This window comes from Camelus dromedarius, chromosome 11, assembly GCF_036321535.1.
Source record: "Camelus dromedarius isolate mCamDro1 chromosome 11, mCamDro1.pat, whole genome shotgun sequence".
Classification (NCBI taxonomy): domain Eukaryota; kingdom Metazoa; phylum Chordata; class Mammalia; order Artiodactyla; family Camelidae; genus Camelus; species Camelus dromedarius.
This window is the reverse complement of record NC_087446.1, coordinates 35215625-35243590: the sequence shown is the minus strand read 5'-3', so window position 1 is coordinate 35243590 and position 27966 is coordinate 35215625. Positions and strand designations below refer to the sequence as shown.

Genomic DNA, 27966 nt, shown 5'->3' with positions numbered 1-27966 from the left:
AAAGAAAGGAAAAAGAAGACACTAATGCACTTATCTACAAAACAGAAACAGACACAGACATAGTAAACAAATTTATGGTTACTGGAGGGGGAAAGGGAGTGGGAAGGGTTAAATTGGGAGTTAGAGATTCGCAAATATTAACTACTATATATAAAATATATATTTTCTCCTGTATAGTACAGGGAACTATATTCAATATCTTGTAACTTATAATGAAAAAGAATATGAAAATGAATGTATGTATGTATATGTATGACTCAAACATTATGCTGTACACAGGAAATCGATACATTGTAACTGATTATACTTCCATTAAAAAAATACCCTCTGTATACAGACAGCACTATAGTCATTCTAGCTCATTGGAAACAACAAAATCCTAAAGTTTCTCACCTGAGAAATCAACTTGTCCCAACATTTAAATACCACACCTACGTAAGGGAAAAATAATCATGCATAAAGAGGGAAAGGGCTATTTTTTTAAAAGGAAAGAAAAGGAATTATGTTAGAAATTGTCTTGGAAAAATAATGAAACCTATCAGCAAAACATCATTTTACAAACCCTAGAAGAGAATAAAAGACAAATTATGTGACCAATGGCATTTCTCTAGGAATATATGAGATATCAGATCAGATATCAGATAAAGGAAAAGCAACAGAAATGTTCTGGATTCCACAAAGCTTCTAATTCTATTTCATATGGCATAGTCATTAAATTGGGATAGTCTGATCTATATCCACTAAGCTTTACAGTTTCGGGTTCAAAAATTTGCAATCAATGCTTCAGTTCACTCCTCTCTTGACCCTTAAATTTCAGTTCCAAGTCTGATGCCATTTAAAACTTTTATTATTGGCCTATAAAGATGAATAATATTCATTAATTATGGGGGCAAAAAGATAAGGTCAAAATGAAATCGATACACAAGAGAAACTTCTGAGACTATCAGAAGGGAAGAGAAACCACAAAAACACAAGATGCAGGTGAATAGCTCCTGTATCAGTACAGCCTAAGGAGAAACCATCTTAATTGTGATTCTGGCACAAGTTAACTGGGAAGCCATTTGAGGTTGGGTAAAAGGACTGAGCAAGACACAATTCTGAGACATATGCACTTTCAGGCTTTGGAATTTTGTCTATGACGATGCTGACAACAGAAATGATCATTGGCTATTGGCACCTTACTGTGCCAAGGATCGCATTCAGCATTTTACATGAATGAATTTATCCTTACAGTGCTATTAGGGTTGCTGGATGGATATGACACATGAAAATACAAGGTTCCCAGGTAATGTGAATTTCAAATAAACAACAAATCATTTTTTATCATAAGTGTACCCCATGTAATACTATTGCAGAAAAACGTGTTACAGCTCGGCGTTACAGCTTAGTTGTGACAGCAACCTGGATGGGGGCGAGAGACCAAGCAGCACTCAGAGAGTTGGAGAACTCAGGTTTACTACGCCAGTGGGCCCAGAGCAGTTAACACTCCAAGCTCTGGACCCCTTCTGTAGGTTTTACACAGGCCTTTATAGGCTGCCAGTTTTACACTTTACAACATCATATGCAAATAAGTATAACAGAAGTTGACCAACTAGGAACAAGCTTTGTAGGAACAGACCAATCAGGAGTGAGAAATAACCAATCAGGATTGAGCTCCATGCAAATAAAGTACTACAGATGGACCAATCAGAAGTTAGGGAAGTGGACCAATCAGAAGTGAGAGTAATAACCAATCAGGAGTGAAGGAAATAACCAATCAGAAATGAGCTCAGGGAACCAATAGAATTTTAGGGGTAAGTAAGCCATTTCAGAGGCAAAAAGTGAGATAGAGCCTCTGGGCCAGGGAACCGGATGATGCTGGCACAAGAGTGGGGGGCCCTGCTGGGTTTTTTATGGGGCTTCCCGCCTCAATATTTGGGACATACTTACACCAAAAGGTATCCGTTGTTTATCTGAATTTTAACTGTGAGTCATCTGGTAACCCTAACATTGTGAGTTAGGTACTAATATTCTCATTTTGCTGATGAGGAAACAGATTTTGAGAAATTGTCATTTTCCTAAGTTTGTATATGTACTTGGTAACATATCTGGGTTTAAAACAGATATCTAACAACAAAGCTTACATTGATCAATAATACCACTATAATGCACTATTATTATGCTCTCTCCTATATCTGGATGGCCACCCCCCATCCTCTTCTTGATATCTTAGTTGACCTTCAAAGTCCAATTTGTAGACCATATGCCTTTTGAACCCTCCTTAAATCCTTTCCCTAGTAAGAATGCTCCCATAATTTTATTTATATCTCTGTTCCAGCCCTTAATACAATTTGACTTCTTTTACAGCAGGTTAAGTATAGATCACTGTAGTGGAAGTTCTTCCATATACATTTCCCTTTTCTAACACCACCTCTGTTTCCTTTTGGGGAAGGGTCTTTCCCTTACTGTGTGCAGCCTGGGTGGGAGGAGAAATCAAGGAATCTTATCCTCCTATTCTAAAAGCTGAAGGGAGAGACCTCCTGTCCTATCCTTTCTCTCATCACTCTCTACCCAACCAAAGGAAAGGCACATGGCCAACAGGATTTCTTCCAGGTCTTCAAAAACTTGAACCAAATGATTCATAACTAAAAGAGACATAAGGTTCATTTATTCTGGATAGTCAAATAGTCCTTTCCTTAGTTTCTGTTCCTTTTCCAAGGCTGCTTCTCCAGGCTTTCTATCCATATACTTGAGATTTAAATTCCTTCTTTGCTTAGATTAATCAGTTTCAGTTATTTAAAAACCAAAGAACCTTGACTGAAGTTCATCTTCAACATGACTGTGAGCTCCCTAAAGTCCATGTGTAATTCAGTTCTATACCATTCCAGCCCCAATGTGGTACTTTCCAAGTCAGTATTTATTAGTATACAGTAGGCACTCAGAAATGTTGGTAAACTCAAAGGGGGATAAAAGAACTGAAATTGTTCAGGGCTGATGACACAGAAGATCTACAAGACTTTCTTCCTCTTTCTTTTCATACTTAACAAGTCTGGGTTGGCTTTTAGGAAGCACTTTGGGAATAGGGATTATTCATTTTGTAAAAAGGAGATGGATGACTTAGTAGGCCTCCCTATGACTAAAATGTCCATGCTGCTTCTAAGATCTATGACTCACTCACTACAAGAAACTCAATTTGAGTGCTCTTCTATACTCTCCCAACAGAGAACTGTGATGCATTAGTACAAGCACACTAAAAATAAAAGGATGGAATCAAAGCCATATCTTAAGAGGAGTTTTAAATACTTTAAAAAACAAGTTTCTAGCTGTAATTTGTTTAATTTTTCTTAATTATAATTCTGTGCTAAAGAATTGGTTTTATTTATATTTTCAACCAATAGCCAATGCAAGTAGTGTTCAAGAATCTATGATAAAATTATGATAGATTTTATACCATTAGAAATACCTTAATAACACTACTTTAAATTTTTAATGCATTAATATCAGTATAGGATGCCAGTTAAAGGCTGACTCTACTCTGCCTGGGTCAAACAAACAGAATATTCTGTACAATTCTGGGCACTGTATTTCAAAGAGGCAATAATAAAATAAGACTTCTTCTAAGAGTATAGTGGGTAGGATGATAAAGAATCTGAAAACTATGTTGCTGAAGGAACCACCGAAGAAACTAGCAAATGTTTCAGTTGACAAATAGCTCAAGATGAGTTTTTGAACAACTAAAAGATCACCATTTGAAAGAAGAATTAGATTTACTCTGTACAACTTCCGAATGCAAACCTAAATCAGTGCGTAGAATAGATTTCAATCAACAGCAAATAATCAGCCTTTGATAAGGCTACCAAGTTCTGTGGGAGCACTGGGAAGTTGGAGGTCAGTTCTGGCCAGTGGGATCCAGAAAGGCTTTTGGAAGGAAGTGGAAGTTGGGTTACATTTTGAGGAAGGAGAAGGGCTAGACAGAGATTTATTGGAGGTAGAGGCCTTCCAAAAAGAGGGAAGAGCTAGAGCAATGGCAGAGAAGTGAAAGAGTAAAAGCCTAACTGAGAAATAATGAGAAGTTATGGACAGTTAAATTAGAACAAGGCAGGTTACGGAGTATAAAAGAAAATATGCCAAGAGAAACAGGGAGAGGTTAGACTGTAGAGGCTTAAAGACTGGGCTCACAAGGTTGTGCTCTCCTTTGGACAGCCACAAAGATTTTTAAGCAGAGGGGGAATATTAATCATCTTTGGAGGAGAACTTTGGGGTGGTCTGGAAAAATAATTAAAGAGAGCTACTGAAGGCAATTCCCCACCATCCAAAACCCTTCCACTGGACCTTCCAGAATTCTCTTCCCATCAGTCTTTTCTCAGATTGTTCCCTTCATCTTCTTTCTCTAATGGAAGCCTGGCTCTTCCCAGAGGTCACAGCTTCCCTGTGGTACCATTCTTCTCCCACAGCTCTGACACCAAAGGATCTGGAGGAGGGGTGTGTCTTCCTTGAGTCTTCATGCCACCTTCAGACTGTTGTTCTTCCCTCTTCCTTAAAACCCCCCAGCTTGAATCTCAGGTTGTCATCTTATATCACCTTCTATCCATCATCACTGCACCCACCTGCTGCCTCCCAGGTCATGCTCCCTCATTCCTTGATGAGGTTAACTCCTGGCTTATTGTCACTCTCCCAGCACTATCCAGTTCTTGACAATTTCAATACCTATGTGGATGATCCTTCCCAAACTCTGGCCCCTCAGTCCCTGAGAGTTTTTTTTCTCCAATGATCTTGCCCTTCATCAATTACAGTCACTAACTTCATAACCTAGCCTAGACCTTGTCATTTCTAGTAACAGCAATGCCGTCCACAGTATCAGTGTAAACTTTCTGCTCTCTCACAACCACCTCTTATCTTTTCAGCTCTTCCTCCCATAACCTAACCCTCCACACTCTTCCAACCCCTCTGGGACCTCCAACCAAGTGATCCATCCTACTGACTTTCCACTGAAACTCACTCCCCTCTTTACCAAGCTTAAATCACATCAACTGTTATCATTCCTTCTAGTGCATCTTTGATTTTCTCTCTCTCTCTCTTTTCCAAATTCCTTGGCAAAATCACAATCTTGATGAAATGTAACTCTACATATATTCTAGGTCTTTGCCCATGCAGGTAAACAAAGTTAAAGAAAAACATACAGCCATGGTAACCAGTCCTACTTTAATTTCGTGACTGTGAATCTCAAATAGTTCTTTAACGTGGGCCAGAAACCAGATTTCCACTGTCTGTACCATCATACCATCCTCTCAATAAATCTCTCTCCTTTCTCACTCTCAGTTATGACCTTCCTTCCCACATTACAGATCAAAACTAAAACAGCGGGAAAAGAACTTCTTAGACCCTCATCACACTGCCAGCATCCACGCCCTCTCCCTTCCCATCTGTTATCATAGATCAACTTCACGATTCTTCTGTGCATTGCTCTCATTCCTCTCACTGACGCTCACATCACGAATTCTCCCTGTCCCCAGTGCCATGAATTATCTGCTGGAGATTTGCTATTTTGAAAAGCAACTCTCTTGACCTCACTTCTCTCCTAGCTGCTGCCCTATTTCTTCACTACCCTTCACAGCAAAAGTGCTTTTAAAAAGTTGTCTATATTCTCAGTATGCAATTCATAGCCTTCCATTCTCTCTTAAACCCACTTTAATCAGGGTTTCATCCCCACCATTTCCCCAAAACTGCTCTTATCAAAATCACCACCTATCTCCACTTGACTAAAATCAATGGCCAATTCTTATTCCTCATCTTACTTGACTTTCAGCAACACTTAACTTAGAGAACCACTCCTCTCTTCTTGATAAACTTTCTTTACTTAACTTCCAAGACACACAATTTCTGGTTTTTCTCTACCTTTACTGGTCATTCTTTCTTGGCCTTCTTTGCTGGTGGTCCATGTTCTGACCTGTGCGAGATTTCAGCCCTGATCCTCTCTCCCCCTTCTGCCTCTATACTTCTTTCTTTGGTCATTTCTTTCCACATCATGGCTTTAAAGACCATTTACCTGTGAACAATAGTCGATTTTATATCTCCTTCCCAGACCAATCTCTCAAACTCCAAATACATTTATCCCTCCCCCCATGTGATCTAATTGACCACAATCAGACTTCTGATCTTGACCCCAATTCTGCCCTCAAATCCACTAAATTCACTTCGCTTTCAGCTTTCTCCATCTCAGTTGGAACCAAGCCCTGTCACTCAAGTCAAAACCCATAAAATTATGCTTATCTCTCCTTTCTCTCTTACCCCAAATTTAATCCATTGAAACACCAGAGCTCAACTTTAAAATGCCTTCAGTCTCCAAAATCTCACCACCACTTCTGCTACCTCCAATAAGAGCTACCATTATGTCTCAACTGGATTATTATGGTGGCCTCCTCTCTGACCTTCCTCCTTTTAGCCTGTATACCTATAGTTCTATCCTCAGATAAAAGCCAAAGTGATCTTGTTAAAATAGAAGTCAGATCATGGGATTCTTCCGCTCAAAACCCTGAAGGGCTCCCACTTCACATATGGTTCAAAGTTCTTACAATGGCCTACAAGACCCTGCTCCATCTGGTCTCTCTGACCTCTCTGAGCTGATATTTCCTCCTCACTCCAGGCTTGGGGTCTCCATGCTTTTCCTCCAACTGCCAGACTCATTCCCATCCTAGGGCCTGTGCACTGACCACCCCTTTGCTGGAATGAACCTGCCCATCTACATCGCTCTCTCAGCTCCTTCTAGTCTTTGATCACACAACTTCTCCACAACGTGGCCCACCCTGATTGCCTTATTTAAAATTGCAACATGCAATCCTACTACCTAACTGCCCTACTTTTCCTTTTATCCATAATATTTATCTTATTCCTAAACAGTACTGATTATATTTATATACTGTCTATCTCCCCCAGATAGTATATGAACTCTCCAAGGGCAGGGACTTTGGTCTGTTTCATTCACTGATGTATCCCAAGTACTTGAAGAATGCCGAACAACCAAACAGGTCCTCAGTAAGTATATGCTGAAAGGTAGGTAGACCAACTAAAAAGCAACTGCAGTTTGTCGATTTGGAAAGAAATTTGAGTAAATCTATAGTAATAATCTAAAACACAGCTAATGAAGGGTCAGTTTAGTCCTACCCTACCAATTACTTACTGGAGGTACAAAGATAAATATTCCAGAATCCATGCCTTTAAAGGCCTTATGGTAGAGAGACAGACAGTTTCAAAATGCTAAAAGATTATAGAGCAAATCCAGGGTTTCCTAGAGGGAACATCTTGAACAAAGGCTGAGGGACATGACAGAGCATCGTATGTCTGGAGATGTGAAAGCAAGTCAGTCTGGTTAGACTTCATGGTCCAGCTGATGTGGCAGCTTGGCTAGACTGGAGTCCCCAGTTACTCAGCGAACACTAACCCAGATGCTGCTGGGAAGGTGTTTTATAGATGTGATTACAGTCCTTAAATAAGAGAAATTATCCTAGATAATTTGGGGGCTGAAGCTCTTAAAAGCAGAGCTGAGGCTTCTCTGGAAGAAATTCTACCTACAGACAGCGACTTCAGCTGTGCCCAAGGGTTCCAGCCTGCCCTTTGGATTTCAGACCTGCCTAGACAGCTCCCACAATCATGAGTCAATTCTTTTCAATAAATCTTCAGTATAAATCCTTTATTGGCTCTGCTTTTCTGATTGAACCCAGAAAAAAGCATAAGCAGCAGTAGGGACTAGATCATGAAGGGCGTTTGTTTTGAACATGCTAAGAGCTTTGGACTTGAGCCTATGATGAGTATTATGCGTAAAGTGAATGGCATGATCAGAGGTGGAGATGAATCATTCTGCATTAGGTGTGAAGGGAGTACTGTGGCAGGAGGCAAGAGGAAGAGAGGAGGAGGCTGCAGGAGGCTGGGACACCACTGAAGTTACCTGTGAGAACAGTGAGGTGAGAACCGAGAAAGAAGGCCATCCTGGAAGCCAGCAGTTAGTGTTTGGGGAAGAAGTGGTGATGCCTCCTGGTCTGGTGCATCAGGAGAGTCTGCCAGCCACCACACTGTGGTAAAAGGAGGTCACAGGGCCTCACCACAGCCCTGATTAAGGGGAGGAGGCAGAAACCAGTGTTGGGTTGGAGAATGGCTGGGAAGGGAGAGAGCAGAGCAAACAAAAGTAGATTATTCTTTCAGAAGTTTAGCTCAGAACAGAGGAGAAGTAGCAGAAGAGAGAAAAGGATACAGTGTCCTGTGAAGATGGTTGGAATGAGAGAAGCCTTAGTCTTCTTCACAGACCGAGGGGAAAGAAGGCTCAAGAAGGCTCAAGAGAAGAGAGGTGGCCAAGGCCACTGGTGAAGGATACAGGTGAAAACTTGGTCAAGGACAGTGGGAAGACCCTCATCTTCTGAAGAAACAAAGGAAAGGAGTGAAGGAGGGGTGTAAACAGAGATATATTTGGAGATGGAGGGTAAGGGACCTGCAGTAATTCATGTCCAATGGCCCAGAGTTTCTTAGTGAGGTGAGGAAATAAGGGTATGAGCTGAGAGAGAGAGATGATGGTGTGGCTAGAGAAGGCAACTTGGCTTGAGTTGAGGCTGGGTGGCCGCCTGCAGGGACATTAGACAGAGGAATCAGGATTGGGTGAGAATTATACTAAGTGACTTCTGAATTCCCTCACAGTGTGAGGTTTCTATGAGTCTCTCTTGCTCAGTGATGTTTCCTCAGCACTCAGAACAATGCCTGGCGTATCGCAGGCACTCACTAAATTGTTGAAAACTGTATGAGTGAATACGTCAATGAGCTTCTCACCCAAGCACACAAATAAAACCTTTTAGCTGTAATTATCAACTTTGATTTAGACTTATTTAAACATTTTTAAGAGATCACAGATGCTTCCCCTGAAACTTGAAAATTTCTATGACACTAGTCTTCTCCCCTATTTTGAGGAGGATATGGGCATAGATCTGAAGATACATGGGCCAGTCAAGCCATGTAACTCAGGCTTCAAAGTAGGCTTTTTCAGCTTGACTTTTTCCTCTGGGCTATCATACAGAAAATTATCAAAAAAAATGGTCAAATATGTTTTGTTTCATTATACAGTAAGTTTTTTGAACTGAGCAAGTCTACTGGAATTTTCATTTAGATTCTACTATTGTGGAATGTCGCCTTAACTTTTTTTTTTTAATTTTATTTTATTGATTTAGTCAGTTTATGACGTGTCAATTTCCAGTGTAGAACACAATTTTTCAGTTATACAGGAACACACATATTCATCGTCACATACTTTTTCACCGTGAGCTACCTACCACAAGATCTTGTATACATTTCCCTGTGTTATACAGTGTAAACTTGTTTATCAATTCTATATATACCTGTACCTTAACCTTTTCTGATACATCAAGCTCTCTTTCCTCCTATTACCTTGGTGACATTTACCACTGACTGAAGAGACGATTAAAAAAAAAAGACTCTTTTAAAAAGCAACTTAAATATGAAAATGAATATATGTATGTTCATGTATGGCTGAAGCATTATGCTGTACACCAGAAATTGACACAACATTGTAAACTGACTATACTTCAATAAAAATTTTAAAAAAAGCAAGCTTAACTGGAAGTATGGCATAATTAGATAATAAAAATATAAAGCAGGCTGTGTTTGCTGCTGCTGAAATTTCCCTGTGGAACTCTCCCCATGCATTACCTGGGTGGAAGACTTTGGTTTTCCCATTAGTGATTCCAGAAGAGCTTGCCTCCATTTTTATTGACCTTCTGCCTGGTGGGAGCGAGGAATGCCTGACCACGGGCAGGCGACGTGACCCTGGGCAGCTTGCCACACTTCGCCGTTGATGGATTTGCAAACGCTTTTCAGCCCCATGAATAGATAAACTTAAACCTGGAATGAGAAAGGGCACCATTATATTGAAGAAGTCAGTTCAGAATGGCTAACACGCCAAATTATTTTCTGGTAAAATCCAGAAAGCATTAAATAACTGTTTTAAATTCTTATGGGGATGCTAGTAATACTAAAATTGTGATACCAGTTGATTTTCACATTACATTATTTACTGAACATTGTTCCATTCAAAAGTGGACATCCTCCATTACCAAAATGTGAGTTTTATAAACAGAGATCCAAAAAGTTAAACATTAAAATTCTTTCCAGGGAGTTGGGAGTATAGCTCAGTGGTAGAGTGCATGCTTAGCATGCATGAGGTCCTGGGTTCAATCCCCAGTACTTTCATTAACAACAAAAAATTCTTTCCAAAATTCTGGAAAATATGTATATAATACTTATGCTGTTGTCAGGGGCAGTGAGGATTAGAAACTGTAGTTGTATCTGGAATTTCAATAAAACCCAAGAATTTATTCCATGGTATTCACATATGGGCCATAGTCAAAGCTTGAACTCAGATTTATACCTCTAATAACCTTAGAATTATGTACATTTTTAGAGCTATTTTATCTGGGAAAATTTCAAACATATTAAAAGTAAAAAGAATAGTAAAATGAACCCCATGTATATCCAGCTTCAAAAAGTAAAGATTTTCCCATAAAGCTAAAAAAAAGTTCCCATGTTCATCTCTTCCAGTCCTTTTGTTGTTGATTTGCTAATTAGGTGACAGAGGTGTTTAAAGCAAATCCCAGACTCCATGTCAATCTCATCAAAACCAATACTGATTGCATTGACTTACATCAATTATAGCAGTATGGGCTACAGTTGCTGATACATATAAACTGTATTAAAAAATTGAGTTCAGAAGATAGAAAATACTCATATCACCATCAGATGTTGCTGGAAGTATCAATTCATTACTCAGAAAATGATAAAAGGAAAGAAGCAAGCCACTTATCTGACCTTTCCTTTAACCGTATTTCAACCAAATACTTGACAAGACAAAGTTCTTCACTACAAGAGAATTCCAGCTAATAAACTACTGATGGAAAAGAGAATTAGAAAATTATTTTAGAAGTCTCAGTAAAATATGAAAGGTTATATGATTTTTTTCAAAGAAGCCCTGGGAAGACAGAGCTGGAATTCAAACTCACAGTTGACTTAATCCAGATCTATTCTTTTAAAAAGACAAGGAAAGGTGTTTGTTAGCCTTATTTGATGCCAACCAGCCAGAGGAACTTGGTCAGGAATCATGCCATCTGATGAAGAAGAGCTAAGCCAAACCAAATTGCAGAGTTTTTTTTAATTAAAAGGAAAATATCTGTGAGTCTGTTTCTGTTCTGCTATATACATTAGTTTGTATTATTTTTTTCAAGTGGTTACCAAAGGGGAGAAGGAACAAGGGAGGGGAACATTAGGGGTATGGGATTAAGAGATACAAACTACTGTGTATAAAATAGATAAGAACAGGGATATACTGTAGAACACAGGGAATTATAGCCATTATCCTGTAATAATTTTTAAGAGTATAAACTAAAAATATTGAATCACTATGCTGTATGCCTGAAACTAATATAATACTGTAAATCAATTATACTTCAATTTAAAAAAGAGGGAAATCTCTTGAAACTTGAAGGTAGAAATTTAGAGTTGGAAGTTACCTTAGTAGCTAGCTAATTCATCTAGTGTCTTACACAGATGAGGAAACCACACACGGCATGGTAAAACAATCGGCTTACAGATTATCAGTACTGGAAGGCCATGGGGAGAGATCTACTAAAAACCCAGAAATGACGGAAATTAAGTCAGCAGAGGTAAACTGGAAATCAGAGATCATGTATCATGTCAGAGGTATGAAGAGTTACTTTAAATTTCCACAAGGTGGGGGGAAAATGATGGGCTAATTTGTCAATTCTAACAAATTGTAAGAAAGGATGACTCAAATCAGAATGACGTTTGGTGAGTTAAGAAAGTATGAAAACAAAAACAACAATAATAAATAAAATATGTAACAGAGAAACCTGGGCAGAGCCCATCCAGGCAACAGTCTCAAAGTTGAAAAATTCCAAATGCACAGCCAGATACACAGTTTTCCTCTCTTTTATTCCCTTAACTGCCCTAACTCCAACTGTGCTCACCAGACAACCTTTGGCTTAGGATTTGGCTTTCAGTGCAGGGAGAGAGTAATCACACAAGTGTTTCCATCTCCCCTCCAGACAGGGTTCTGGGTGTGGATTAGCAAACTGGCATCCTGGGTTTCCACACATCTGCCTTCTCATGCACTGCTTAGTATATATAGCCTGCTCCCACGATCCAGTTTCTAAGCCCACAGTTGCTGTGAGCCTGCACCTTGACCTTGGGAAATTCACCCAGGTAAGGCCTGCCATGCTGGGTGGCCCCTTTGGGAGGCAACCTGGCAGCCTTCCCCTCACAGTGCATACCCTGCTCTGATGCTCAGCTGCCCAGGCAAATGTGAGCCTTATTCCCAGGTGTCTCTCAGGGCAGGACTAGCACCACAGCACCAATCTGGCGTTCCTCCACTCCACCATGCTCCCTACCACCGTTACACGCTCCACATTTCCAGAGAGGTGCAAAACAAATGTCTGGAGACCCATCAGGACTCCAGGAGCATGCTGATAGATTTTCAGGTGACAGACGAAGGGACTGGAACAGATGCTTTAAGTCAATATCAGACAGTACATGCAGTCTCAGTCTACAAATACAGAATACAAAACATTTCTTCTTGTCCCTTTTGCCAAGTATTATTGGGCTGAAGGGACCAGGATTGTGACTCAGTGTGGCCCTTCCAGCTCTTATGTAACTCCCCTCCAGGAAGCAAAAAATGGTAGAAATGATAATAAATAAATGGGTGGAAATAAATGGCACAGGTACTCGAAACTGTTGAATTCCTTGTTAAATATCACAATGTAGGTCATGGGGAAAAATTTCAAAAATAAAAGAATTCATGAATATTACCAGGAGAGGATGGGTATCAGGAAGATGAGTAAATTCCAGGGAAATCTGGGAGAAACCCTTGATGCCTGAGCAAATCCACATGGGTCCTCCAAGAATTAAGTTCTCAGGGGTACAAATAAAGGGCCTGGACCATCAGAGCTCTCCTCATACGAGACTGAGTGAGTCCACAGGGAAGAGATGTATAAACAAATAATACAAAAGACAGCAAGTATACTCCAGTCTATGAAAAGTTAACATTTAAAGGAGATTCAGCAGTCACATCCTCAGAAATGAACTCAGTTGATAAACTGCATTGTCCAATTTGTTCTTAATTACTTTGGGGGAAAAAATGTTGATACTGACCTTTAAATGCCAGGCACTGTGCTCAGTGTTGATCGTTTTCCCATTAATGCCTTACCTGGACCCTAAAAAAACAAACTGGTATCTTCACTTTACAGATGGGAAACCTGAGGCCCAAGAGGTGAAGTAACTCATCCAAGGCCACGCAACGAGTGAGTGACTGAAACTTTCACCCTCATCTTTCCCACCACTGCTCTTAGAGGCTAGAAGTCTGAAATCAAGGTGTTGTGGGGTCAAACTGCGCTTCCCCCAGAAGCTCTGGAGGACACATCTGCTCCTTGCCTCTTTCAGCTTCTCATGGGTGTTCCCTGCCTTGTGATCATATCACTGCCATTTCTGTCTTCAAGTCCTTTTACCTCCTCCTCTATGTTTGTGTCAATCTCCCTCCACATTTCTTTGAAGGACACATCTGATGGCATTTAGACCCTCCCTGGATAACACAGGATAATCTCATCATCTCAAGATCCTTAACTGCAAGCTCTTCTGCAAACAAGATCCCATGTGCAAGCTCCTTTTCCAGTTGCCACTTTCACAGGTTCTGGGGATTGAGACATATATATTTGGGAGCCATCATCACAGAGGGCATTTCCCAAGGTCTGGACTTTGGTCTTCTTCCTCTTCATCCTATCCAAGTGATCTTCTGCACTCCATGTCTCCAGCTGCCACCTTTGTATGGTCACCTCCCAACTCATGCTTGCTTTGCTGTCTCCAAAATTTCAAGACCATCTTTCCTACTTAGCTTGAGTTTTCTCCTGAGAAATTCAGTGGGTCCACAGAAACACAATTCATGTTGAATATTCTAATAATAAAACACAGCTCAGATTTCATTTAAGCTCCTTGTGTATTTTCTTTGTTTTTAAAAACTATCTAAAATGTAAGTATCTGCCTCCATAAAATAAAACTCTTCAGTACGCTGTGTTTCTGGCTCACCTCCAAGGTGCACTGGTTCTGGCTGCATCGTGCAGTGGAAGTGTGCCCGTGTAGAAGTGATTTGCTTTCATCTAAATGTCATCCCTGTGATTCAGAAGAGCTCTGTGCCACGGGAACATCTGTAGCTCCGTCAGTGTTTTACAGCTTACAGCAATAGCGTCTATGTGTTGCATTAACGTCCTTGCCAGTTCTTCAATAAATTACTTCAATAAATTACTGAAAAATTATGTTTGAATGTCATCACCGTGAGCTAAACCTTAAGGCTCACCTATTCCTAATTTAAAAAAAAAAAATCAGTGGAAGGGGATGCTTACTTCAAGTTTTCTCTTTTTCTCAACTTTAACTACAAAGTAGAGAACAAATCCATCTCAGTAGCCCGATGAAAGGACTTGCTCCAGCCCAAACCTCCTCCATCACACCAGGTCCCTGGGCATGTCATGCCTCCTTCTGTTTGGTCTTCCTGCATTGTCAGAGGCTATTTAAGATTGACATCAGCACATTACCCAAATCTGGCAGCACCAACACATCAAAACTTGCCAAGTCACCGTTTTTTGTAATTTCATGAAAGTTTGTCTGTCTAAAGCCACATTATCTTGGCATTTAAGCACTCTGTAAAGAGACCAAAATGCTCTGGACTAGATACAATTATTACCCAGATTTAACTTTTTGTTCAATGTCTATATGAAGAATTTATAGACTCAGAAAGGATAAGAGCCTATAGGAATGTTCAACCAGCATACAAATAATTCAATAATTCAAATAAAGTGCCAGGGGTAAATTACAAGGGTTTCTCTCCTCCAAATTCACCTCTTGACTCTTTATAGCCTTTCTGATAATTTCTCTCACTGCTGTGGCCAGGGTTGATTTAGAGTGTCCTTTTTACCCCTGCTACAGAATTCTACTAGAAGGACTTCATTTTCAGAAACCATGGCGACAGAGTGGATTATAATCCCCAGTTCTCCATAATTTCTCTTTGCTATGGGACCCAACAGTGTTTCCCAGTAGAAAGGGAAAGTGTGTTCCCTGCTCCATTGACTTTGGACTTGGTCTTTATGACTTGCTTTGGCCAGGATGGGATGTTAGTGGACATGATGAAAGCAGAGACATAAAAAGTGCTCCCATAGTGTTGGGTGAGTTACTTCTTACCCTGCCTCCTGTTTCATCACTTCTGAGGGCCCTTACAAGATCTACTCCTGTCTGGGGGTCTTTCCCACCATTCCCACTCCGCTGGGCTCTAATATCCTCGCCTCTTTAGACGTAGTAAAGGCTCCCCACTGTTGGTAGACCCCAGGTGCTTCACCATCTCTTATTAATTTCCTTAACCCAACCACCCTTTGCAACCTAAAATGTGTTCATTAGTTGGAATTCTGTTTTTAACTGAACCTTGAACTAGAGTCTTGGAAATCCATCTCCTTCCATTTTAATGGTTAAAGATTCAACATTCTCATAACTCGATAACATCACTGAAAACTTCTTTGGAAGATTCTCAAAAACTTCATGTTTGCTACCCTTTACCTTTAATCCCCAAGATTTTCTCATTTGGGGTCATTTTTTTTTCTTTACTACTCTGAAGGCTAATCGAAACTCGATTTCTCACTTCACCTCATCATGTGATAGTTACCGTATCCTAAATCTTCATCACATTCTCACTCAGGGAAACCCTGAGAGAATGACTGCTGATTTCTTGTCATCTCATGAAAGTTTTAGGGTTTTCCTTGTGTTCCATACACTTAGGCACAATGTACTCCCCACTCCCTCCTCCTCACACACCCCCTACCCCATAGATAGACATAAAACATATCAGAACAGAAAACTCACAGGTATTTAAGGATGTGAACAAGAAGGAAGCAGCCAATTTTAAGTATACCCTGAAATCAGTGCCTTCTAAAAGAGTTCTTTTGAGATCTTCAATTGTCTCTCCTTAAGAAGCCAGTAAGGCATCTCTGATTTTCCTAAGACGAATTTAACTATTTGGTATTTTTCATAATAAAGTAGCAAGGTGAAATGTTATCATACCCCAGGTACATACAGTTGGAGGTAAGTAAAAGAATAGCTAAGTAGAAAATAAGTATCTACTTCACATGGTGAAGCCCACACACTGTGAAAAAGTATACACTAAATCCTCAACTTCAGCAGAACCACTTATTAAATGATGATACTACCAAGTAAGCAATTTAAGTAGTGCAAGAACAGCATTTCATAAGATCCTTGGACTCAACTTTGTTACTTATCTTGATTGTCGATCAAATGCTTCTAGAAGTGAAACTTCAGATAGTTAATCATCAGTAACATCCAATGATAAGCACTAACTCCTTAGAGGGAACAGTCCGTTATGTAAGATTTTGGTCATTTAGGCAAGTGAGTAAAATTTAGTTAAAAAGAATTTTTTACATGATAATTTATCTCTGCTGACAACTAGTGAGCCCTACACCATGCTCAGCCCAATGGCAAACAAGGGCGAGGAAGGGACAATCTGCCTATCAGAGGAGTATGTTGTCACAGGAAAAGTTATGCAGAAGTAACTCTGACAGAAGGATCTCGAGATGTCAAAGGTCCACAGGGGAGGGACAGTTCAGACCACATGAGCTCCAAGGGGAAGAAGGAGTTGGCACACTTTTCCTATAGAACCATAGTAAAATTTTTTGGCTTTGTGGGCCATAGGGTTTGTGTTGCAACTACTCAACTCTGTTATTGAAGCCCCAGAGCAGCCATAGATAATATGTAATTTAATGTGTAGTTGAGTTCCAATAAAACTTCACTTATGAAACCGGGTGGTGGGCTCGATTTGGTTCATGGGTTGGGTTAGAGAATTGGGAAGAAAGCTATGGGGAATCATCACTAAGCCTGCATTGCTGGGTATGTTTCTAACAGGCAGAGGTGGAGGGAAAGAGCATTCCTGGCAGCAAAAGCATGAGGGTATGAAAGGACAGAGTGAACTCAGGAAAGGAACAGGTGTCCAGTTTCAAGCCTGTGTTAAGATAGGTGAGCAGTAACATTGGCTGTTTAGACTGAAAGTAATGACAATGACAACTTTTGTATGGAAATTTTAATTGTTTAGAGAATTTGTGAAGAGCCTTGAATGCTGCACTAAAAAAGATAACCTTCATTTTAAGACAATGGGGAACCACTGAAGACATGTAAACGAAGCAGGGGGTGCATCATCAGAGCAAGTATTTAAGAAAACTGCTCTACTCCTCTACCTCAATTCGGACAACAGATCAAGGTAAGAGTCCGAGGGGCCTGGGTCAGAGCAGCCGCAGGAGGAACACAAACAGACTGGAGAGATAGACTGAAAGTAGATTCTGTAGAATCTGATAATCTTTTTGATGTTTAGAGAAGAGAGGAAAGAATCAAAGTTTACCTTGGATCTGAAAATAGTAAAGGAATAAAAACACGGATGAAATATTTTGATAGGCAAGATGTTGGGTTCAGATTTGGATACGCTGGGTCTCTGGCTCCCTGGGACATCCAGGTAAAATGTGCAGCCAGCACCGCTAGAAATAGAGGTGTGGAGTTTGAAAATGTTTCTGGCTGGAGTCCTTTGCCTAGAGGCTATTGAATGTTGAGGCTCTGAGAGGGATGATACTTTCTGGAGAAAAGAGAGATCACAGATAAAATCTTGAGGTAACTTCTAGGAGAACAACCAAAATTACAGCAATGACAGTCAGCACTTGTTGAGGGTTCACCGCGTGCCAGGCGCTGTTCTAAGAGCAAGAAATAAACTAACCCATTTAAGCATTGTGTCAATCAAACATGGTGCAGACACATTCTTTATCCTCATTTTACAGATGAGAAAATCAAGGTACTGAAATTGTAAGTAACTTACCAAGGGTCACATGTAAGTGGCACAGCCAGGATTTGAACCCGGGCTGCCTGGTTAACCTACCCAGCAGTGCTGCTCTCGGCAAGAGAAGGGAGTCAAGGGAGCTAACTGCACACTAAAGGAAGGCTGAGAAAGGTGAGAACTGAGAAGAGAAAGGTTTCAAGTGCACTGAGAGAGAAATGGATGCCAAAATATAAGAAGCTAACAAGTGAGAAGAACACAGGAAGTGCAGACAGTGACCCCAGCACAATAAATTCAGGTCGTCTGACAGACAGAGTAATGGTTCCCCTAAAACGTCCACGTTCTAAATCCCTGAAACCTGTGAATATTTTGCAGATTTGACTAAGGACTTTGATTTGGGGAGATTATCCTGGGTTATCTGTGTGGGGGAGAGGGGGGCGGGCAATCTCATCACACGAGTCCTTAAAAGCAGAGAACCTTTTGTGGCTGGAGTCAGAGAAAGATGCAGAGCTGTCAGCTCACGGAAGGGCTGTGAGGCAAGGACTGGGCAGCTCTAGAAGCTTGAAAAGGCAAGGAACAGATTCTCCCTGGAGCCTCCAGAAGGAGCACAGCTCTGCTAACAATGTGATTTTAGCCAAGCGAGACCTGTGTCAGACTTCTAACCTGCAGAACTTTAAGACAGTAAATTTGTGTTACTTTAAGACAGAGTGTGTGGTAACCTGCTACCCCAGGAACAGAACAGTAGTTGAAGTTCCCACCTATCCTTCATCTGATGAGTATTCTCGACAACGACTCTAAGACCGGAGCGTCATCCCAGGCCATGACTACAGCCGATGGGCCTTCCCCAGGTTGGCACGACCTCCCAGACATCCGAGGCAGCGCGCTGAGGGGCCAGTGAAGGAGAGACGGCGAAACTGGCCCTGTCTGAATTTCTGTAATCAACATGAACTCTAACTGACCATAAAACAAATGTTTATTCAAAGAGGTCGAAAAATTTATCAAAACTTACTCCAGAATACAACCCGTTAATTATTTACTGAGTACAGCTCTATGCTAATAATGGTATAATTAGATTTTTCAACCATACAATGTGCTTCGATACACATTTGATTTAACAAATGTTTGAAATCATGAACAAAATGGCATTAAAGAAAATGGACTTTGAAATGTAACTGTTTAATTGGATCTACAATGATTATTTCAAAGGAACAATGAAGGTTATTTATGTGATTTGAATTATAAAGTTGATGTTGACTAATTTTAGTTCTAATTTATTAAGTCTGATAGATAATTAATGAAAAGCCCTCCGGCAATAAAACTTGTTATATTTTAAGCCCATCTGAAATGCCTTAAATTATTTTTTAAGAATTGTAATCCATTTTCCTTAAGTAAACATTTATTTAAAATAATTTACCCCCTACCTTGCCAAAATATTTAACAAAAAAATTTGCTCAAAGCAAGGCATACATTCACTCATTCTCACTCTTTATGATCTTTTAAAATTTGTTTTGTCATCAGTGTTACATGGTGCTGAAAGCCTGTCCCTAAAGTCAAATCTCAATGTGTTATGAGTCAAATGGTTGGAATCAGGCATGTACACTTTCATAGCAGTGTACCTATTTTAAGTCTTAGCTGTTCAGTAAATGTGGGATGACAACAAGATTAGGTCCCACAGAGAATAAGGAAGGGGAAAATAAACATGGTATCAACATTGTTTTTAAATACATGTCTGAGTCACCAGTGAACAAAATTCACTGCCATTAAACACCTGCTGCAGTGGGTAAACTTTCTCTTATATTTGGGATCAGTGAACTATGGCTCACAGGCCAAATCTGGCCCACCACCTGTTTTTGTAAATAAAGTTTTATTGGAAAACAGGCATGCAGTTGCTTACATATCATCTGTGGCTGTTTCTGCACTGTAATGTAACCACAGAGCTGAGTAGTTATGACAAAGACCGTACGGCCCTCATAGCAGAAAATATTTACTATCTGGCTCTTTACAGAACTTTGCCTACCACTGTCAGATCAGTATTACTAAGGAATTTGGAAAACACTGCTCAGATATTGTGACCTAGTGAAGTAAGCTATCTCTTAAATGTTTTACAGACCGTATCTGTTTAAAATTGAAAACCTTAATGGCTTGAAATTTCATAGACTCTTGCATTTACCCTCCCTTGTTTTATTTTGTGGGGCATGGCAAAATACCTGTGTAGCTGCTGGGCCTTTTTACAAACTAATGTGGTAGTGAGGAATACATTTTTGGGGGGTTGTAGGTAACAGGAAGAGTATAAACAAAGCTCTAACAGACTGCAAAAAGGGTCATATGGCCTAGTGGATAGATATAATAATAATTATTATTATAAGATAATAATTTTCTTATGTTGTTTATGGAGACTGAACTGAACTGGGTGTAGTGGTAATAACAGCTCACACTGAGGAATCATGGTAAAGAACATGGACTTTGGATGTGGACTGCCTGGGTTCAAATCCTGCCTATGCCACTAACAACAGTGTTCTTAATTAACCTCTAGGGGCCTCAGTTTCCTTATATAAAATGGGGATAATTATAGTCTCTACCTCATAGGATATAGTAGTTCTAGACACATAGCAAGTTTCATAAAAAAGTTCGGACTATTTACAATGATACATTAACTATCTTATTATTGACAGTGACATTAATGGTTAATAATGTAGGCGCTACAATTTTTCTACCAAGTTGGCATGTATTCTGGTTCTACCTCTTTCTAGTTGGGAGAATTTGGACAACTCGACCTAACTAGGAGAGTAATAGTACTGTGAGTCTTTGGATTCATCTTATTTGGTACTTTTTGGACTTCCTGGATCTGAATCTATGTTCCTTTCCCCAACTTGGGGAAGTTTTCATCTGCTCAACCCTGTTTCTTAATCAGACTGTTTCTCCTTGAAGAAATTAGCCTCTATTATTATGTAAGGTTCATGGTAACCTTTAAGCACAAAGCCTGTAGTAGATACATAAATATAAAGCAATCAAAGCATACCACTACAGAAAATCATCAAATCACAAAGGAAGAGAGTAAGAAGAAGAAAGGAACAAGGGAAGTATAAAGGAGCCAGCAAACAATTAACAAAATGGCAATAGTAAGTCCATATCTATCAATAAATACTTAAATGAAAATGGACTAAATTCTCTAGTCAAAAGACAGAGTGGTTGAATGGATAAAGAGACCCAACTATATGCTGCCAATAAGAAACTCTTGTCAGCTTTAAGATACACACAGCCTGGAAGTAAACAGACTGAAAACATTACTTCATGCAAATGGAAACCAAAATAAAGGAGGGGTAGTTACACTTACATAAAGATCTAATTGGAAGTTGTAATAAACACACTGACATGTCTTACTGAGGTCCTGATTGTGGGCAGTGATGGTGAGGATCTACTGGCAGTGACCTTAACCTACTCATCTCACAGAAAAATCACACCAGTAAGAAGAAACATGGTAAAGGCATTAAAAAAAAATCTAAAGCCTAGAAGTAGTGATCCATACTGCTCTTCGGATATAAAATGAGAATTAAATGATATATGTGACTTTTTATTTTATAAATTAACTTCAGACTTGCAATATTACCATTTATCTTTCACTGCAGCATAGCATAGTGATTAAGAACACTCCTGATCCAAATCCTCAGGGTTAAAGTCTAGACTAGCTCTGTGATCCCCCATGAGGGACCTTTATGCCTTAGTTTCCTCAACTGTCAATTGGGAATAAAATCCTCTTAAGAGTTATTACGAAGGTTGGATGAGTCATGTGCTTAGAATGGGTACATTTGGCTCTAGCAAACACTCAATAATTATTAGCCAATGCTATTAGTATCACTATTACAACAGAGGAACTAAAGAATCTAATGTCAGTTTTCCAGAAAAGCACAGACATCATTCAATTTCTCCTATTTTGTGATCTTCTATCAGGATCTGTCTTCTAACAACCTCCCAGAATTATCTCTAATCTCTTAGGTCTCTGGCCACATCCTTATCCCCATTACCCACTCCTGCCTCCGGCCATCCTAAACCACCCCCACAGTGCGTATTGTACTATGTCATCACTCCATTAACATGTGTATGCCATCCTTTCACACATGTTTTGTAATTGCCTATATGTATAACTCTATCCTATCTCAACTATGTCCTTCAACTGATTTATCCTCACGTTTCCAGAACTTAGAAGGCATTCAATAAATTTCTATAGAAGAATGAAAGAGAAAGAGGGAGGGAAGGAATCAATGAATTATTGAATACCTACTATGTCCCTACTGTTTTGTCTGATCCTGGATATACAAGAAAAATAGGAAATAGTCTCTGCCTTCATTTTTTTCTCCAACTTTACTGAGGAATAGTTGACAAATATAATAGTGTATATTTAAAGTATACAATGTAATTATTTGATGATTACCAAGATCAGGATAATTAACACATCCATCATCTCACATAGTTAACTCTTTGTGTGTGTGTGGTGAGAATGCTTAAGATCCACTCTTAGGAAAGTTCAAGTATGCAAGAAAGTTTACATATATATCTTTCCCCAAAGAATAAATAGGATACTTTGCTTTTAACTCATCAAATAGTTATTACTTATTTACCATGTGCCTAGAACTGTGCTAGGAGCTGAAATAGATGCAAAAGACAGTATGCTCTCAGTCCTAAGGGACTCTGATCTCACAAGTAAACCACAATTAGATTCATAAACTCTAATCCAATCCCTGATCCCCAAATGAAACTGGAGCCCAGTTATCCAAAGCTATCTGCTTTGTTAATGGAGGTTGAGACTAACCACAGGCCCCAGACTTCTTAATTTCTTTCTCCTTTATCTACAATATAATCTTCATTTGTAGAGGAATTATATAAAGCAAAAGGCTAAACTGAGTGTTTAACAATACACCTCATATTCACAAGGATGTGTTTCGATGGCTTGCTCCACTGTCAGAAACTTCAATGGCATTAAACCTTTAAAAAATGAGATTTATGGTACTCAACCCAATTACACTGACACCAAGTAACCCCCTTTCCTACTGTGGGTCCATTCCTTCCTTCATCAAACAACCTTCCTGCAGTAAGCACTCCATGACAGGAAGGAAAGACAAAGCATCTCTCCTCAAGGAGCACAAAATCCAGCCTCATGTGTGTTAGAAAACAAGCACCTTCCCAGAGGGTGGTCTCGTGAGACACACTAATTCAAGTATCACATACAGAACTTTTCAAGGTCTGAGGCTCAGAAATAAATATTGACTGATGAATCAGAGCATGCATCCTTGAGAAGATAAAACTTAAGACCTATCAATGATTGGTTCATTTCATTTAAAGAGTTCCCATTGCTTTTTAAGAGCAAATAAACCAGAAAGGCTGATTCTCCTTTCATTAAAAAAATAAAATAAAATACAATGAAATACAATGACTCCCTGGTAGAGAAAAGCACTCCTCAGAGAGACTATTCCAACTCTGCCTACAGACCACCATGCTAACTTGTGTTCATCCCTGTCACTTTAGGGAAAAGTAGATAGATAGATACATAGACAGACAGACAGATGGAGTGTCAACTCAGTCCTGCCTTGGCTGTAAGTTGCTGATTCTGATTCAGGTGGGAGAGAATCAATTTTTAAACAGTAACACCATTGGACATTTACACAAAAGTAGGACCCTCACTTAGTATCTGATCAAGAAACAGAACAAACATCCTGCTGGATGTTCTCACCAAGAAGTGCCATCAGGTACTTGACAAGCTGAATGAAGAACTGGGTGCCCACCTTGTGTCAGAAACAACTTTGTACATATATTATCTCACTGAATTCACTGGATTCCAATTCCTTGGGGACAAGACTATGTCAGGTTCACCACATTATCCTCAGCACCTTCTGTCCTGGCTGGCACACTCCAGGTGCTCAGTCAGTGTTGAATGGATTCTCACACAGTACTGCAAGCCACTTGGCCAGTGGGCAGCAGAGGAGGTACTCAAACTCTGCAGTGCTTTCCCATCCCACTGGCGTATCTTTAATGGACGATACTGCTTTGTGATTCCAAAGGCTAGCATTTGATAACTAGCTAAGAAACATAACATTTTGGATAATGTCAGAAAAACATTGAGATACAAATTATAATTTGAAGAATTTGTATCTCAGTTTTATTATTCACTCACCTGATCACCACTGAGGGAAGGAAGAAAATATTGCAGAATCTACACCGATTAGTGTGTGATTATCAAGAACAGTTCTGAAATATGATACAGTACTCAAGAGCTGAGGGTTTGTGGTCAGAGAAAATATATGCCCAAATCCTATTGATTACTAGCAAGTTGCTTACTTCTCTGAACCCCAGTTTCTTCACATATAAAACAAGGACAATAACAGAACCACAAAAACTAATTCTGTCAAAACCCAGCTTTCCTTCTGCTCTATTCTATACTTGGCCCTGAGCAGTTGAAAGATGCTGGGGGGTGGGGGATCATGCAACCATGGTGATTATAGTGGATATTCATAAAATCTCAAGTGGGACTCAGTGTGAGATTGCCCAACAATTCTACCTTTTTCTAGTAAATTAACCTTTTAGCGGGGAGTGGCTCATTATTCACCAAACCCAGTTCCTTTTCTTCCCAGGTGCAGAGCTAGACTACATTTCCCAGGCTCTCTTCTCTCTCTCTCAGACCACAGGGTGTCCACGTGCCTAAGTTCTGGCCAGTGGAATGAGAGCAGAGAAACCTCTTGCATGAAATTACCCATTCTTGCTCTTCGTGATCTGCTGGCTGGTTGGTGTACCTCAGGTTGACCTTGGAAACTGCGTGTCCGTGATGGGAAAACCGATCTTGGGATCTCTGGAGGTAGCACAGAGCTTCACTCTTTCTTGCAGGACAGCTGGACTGCACCTGAGTGGGCAGCTCCTATTGTTCTAAAGCAAAGGAATTTGCACTTTAATTTTTAGTGTAAGTTTTAAGGGCAAATCACCTCTCTGGCAGCAGACGTATGTGCACCTTCAAAAGGAAAGGGAGCCTCACAAAGGACTGGCTTAGGAATTGCAGCGAGTTGGATGCCAAAAGGAGTCTCCCAGGGCACCCTTGTCAGTAATGACAGTGTGTGCCCTCACTTAGAAGTGAGGCCAAGAGTGGCCCTGGGATTTTTGTCGTTTTCTTCACCAGCACATAGTAGGTACTCAGTAAGTATCTGTTGAATAAATGACAGTGGGGATGGTTTAGGACAGCATACTCTATCCTATGGGAACCTCACAGAAGCATTTAGATTATATGACAATTACTTTCAATGACTTGCGGAAATTACATAGATGGCCATGTTCCATTTTTACAAAATTATAGTTGCTTGAATATAAATTAAAGTGCAAATCAGGTCATTTTTATAGTTTTTATCATCAACATACAAATTAACAAGGCTCGCTCTTCAAGATACTAGTTTAATAAAGCTAAAAGAGTACCTAAATTGGACTTACATTTATTTTTAATGTCTTGCTTAGCTGAAAACATACGTTAATTCTGCAGCGAATCCTCATAATCACTTCGCACCATAAAGTGAAATGCGAATGGTCACCTGGACACATAAGCCCATGTTCCTGACTATACTGGTTTGCCAGACTGCTCATAAAACGTGATCTCAAGGTCACGTGTCACTATCCCTGGCGGAGCTGGGCATTTTTTGGCTGCCCTCCTTCCCCTCAATTCCTTTCGCTTTCAGCTCTGCCCTGTGACGGCTTCTAATAATGTTGTGGTAAAACTGTTTTGTTTTTGTGTTTTCCCAACTGAAGGGCAAGGCAGAACAAAGTCTTACTCTTCCCTGAGTCTCAAAGCTTAAATCAGAATTTGGAATGTATTAGGTGCTCAATACATATTGAATGAATGAAAAAATATTGAAAAAGTTAATCCAGTAACCATTTGGCTGCTGAAACTAGGAAAACAGGATCATCAATGCATCATAAATTCAATAATGAGAGTTATTAGTGGCAATCACATACAGATGCCAAGATATGTCAGTTAATCCTGCTGCTCAGAATTTACTCAGTAACCACCAAGCGCTAAGCAGACCTGTGTACAAAACGGTGAATAATTAACAGTCTGTGTTCTCAGGGTACTCAGTCTATGGGAGGAGAAAGAGTTGGAAAAAGATTCATTATAAGCCACAAGGTGTTTATTGCAATAACAGAAGTGCATACAAAGTGCACTGGGGCACAGCTCTGCGAACAGCTAATTGCCTCCAGCAGTTTCAAAAACTGCTCTGTAGAGAAGTTGACCTTCAAGGTGTAAATTGAAGAGTGCAAAGAAATTTGGTATAGAGAGACAGGTTTCTCACCAACAACTCCTCATTTATTTTGTACAGTTTGATTATGTTATTCATTTTGGAATAGGTCTTAGAAAGTTCCATGGGTGCAGCCAATTACATAACAATTTTGTCTTGTCCAGTCCTTCTTTCGATAAGAGACGTGACAAATTACCTTTTTTCAAAGACAGATCATAGATTTAAGGTGACATAAACACTCAGTAATCACAGTGATGGATGGAGATGACCAGCAACAGCCCCAGTGGAAGGATTTCCAGGAGACTATTAAGAGCATAATATATGGTGATAATGATGCTAAGAGGCACGTGTGCCACCTATTAAATGAGGTTTCTGTCATCTCTTCCAGCTGGGTAGGAATGATGCAATGCAGACAAAGAGTAAGTGTACCCATTCTCCAGGTAATTAAGAACACATCCCAGTAATATCTGAGAAATACCATTGCGGAAAAATGGACTTCTTTGGAACCACAGACCTAGCTTTAGTGGATGGAATCCAATATAATCATGTTTGGGAACCTAATTTCAGGAACAAGTGAGAAAGTAGTTCCTGCACTGAACTAATGCACATAGAAACCTGAATATTGATTTCCTGGACTACAGATCACCCAGCCACACTACAAAAGTCTATTTATTGTCCTGCAGTGTGCACTGTCTAAAAGAAGGGCTTGCAAACCCTAATTAAAATTTAAATGAAAGAAATAATCAGATAAAAGTGACTCACAGGCTAAGGGATTAAAATAAATTATGCCAGGTTGGTATTTGAAAGTAAGAAAATAGAAGATCAGGAGAGTTTTCTAAAAATAAAAGAATAAAAAATAAAAATCCTGCAACTACATGGAATGACAAATGCATGGTTCAAGGACTATGATGTAAAAAAAGAAAATTAATGAAAGCTAAAATAAATCCTCACTGTAATCCATTTAGTTTTTCAATAGACAACCAGTGCTGCTCAACTCAATTCCATCAGCTGTAGACGATGATAAGGATGTCTAAAGAAAGTTAAATCATTATTTGGTGGACTTTTAAAAACAGGAGTCAGATGATGCTCTGGAGTTTGAACAAGGTGCATTTAAAACGAGAGCTGCTGTGTAAAATATTACAGAAAAGTGTCAAGAGTCCGGACCATGTCCCTCAGCCTTGACTCCTCTCAGCTCCTTTCTGGCAACATTTTCCACACGGTTATGTCCACCTGGGGTTCCAGCATCTGCTCCCTCCCATCACTGCTCCAGACCTCTATACCCCTTTACAAAATTCTCAAATTATCCCAATTTCAGTGTGCTGTTTTCTACGGAGACCTGGAATTGGGATTGTGTATTGGAGTGCTCATGGATTTGAGACATGCAGGTAGAACCTCCTTGCCAGGAAGAAATGGAAGACCAGTGACCCAGGGCATGTGCTGGTATCAGTGACTAAAGTAGTTACCAGTGGTGGTACAGGATGAAGGGCAGGGGGTAGGGAAGGTGCTGGGAGGTTCAGTGGCTGAGGGACGTAATTGTTACAGTGATAGTGATTATAAAGATTATCAAGTCTCTTGGCTTTTTCTCACAGCCCTGGAAGTTGGACGAAAGAAAAATGAGAAATTGAAATCCATGAATATACAATTGAGAGCATGCATGGACAAGCCAGAAAGTCCCCAAAGCCATCTCCTACAATCTCAGCAATCCTTCATCTTCCAGAGTCACAGGGCAGATCTGGCTGATCTGCCAAGCCCAGAGCCTGACTGTCAAGGCTGCAGAAATGCAGTGCCAGGCATGCG

At 39.9% G+C, this 27966-nt stretch overlaps 1 protein-coding gene and 1 non-coding gene across 3 annotated transcripts in view; one reads left to right on the top strand and one right to left on the bottom strand.

Moving 5' to 3' along the window:
* The window catches only part of ANO4 (anoctamin 4), a 263559-nt gene that overhangs the window by 172493 nt on the left and 63100 nt on the right, over positions 1–27966 (bottom strand). For both annotated transcript variants that reach the window (XM_031462956.2, XM_031462957.2), the window contains exon 2: positions 9685–9876. In XM_031462956.2, the coding sequence (XP_031318816.1) occupies positions 9685–9739 (55 nt within the window). In that variant the 5' untranslated portion in view covers positions 9740–9876. The remainder of the gene's footprint in view (positions 1–9684; positions 9877–27966) is intronic.
* TRNAA-AGC (transfer RNA alanine (anticodon AGC)) lies at positions 10153–10224 on the top strand. The gene has a single exon. It is a non-coding gene; the product is annotated as a tRNA-Ala (tRNA).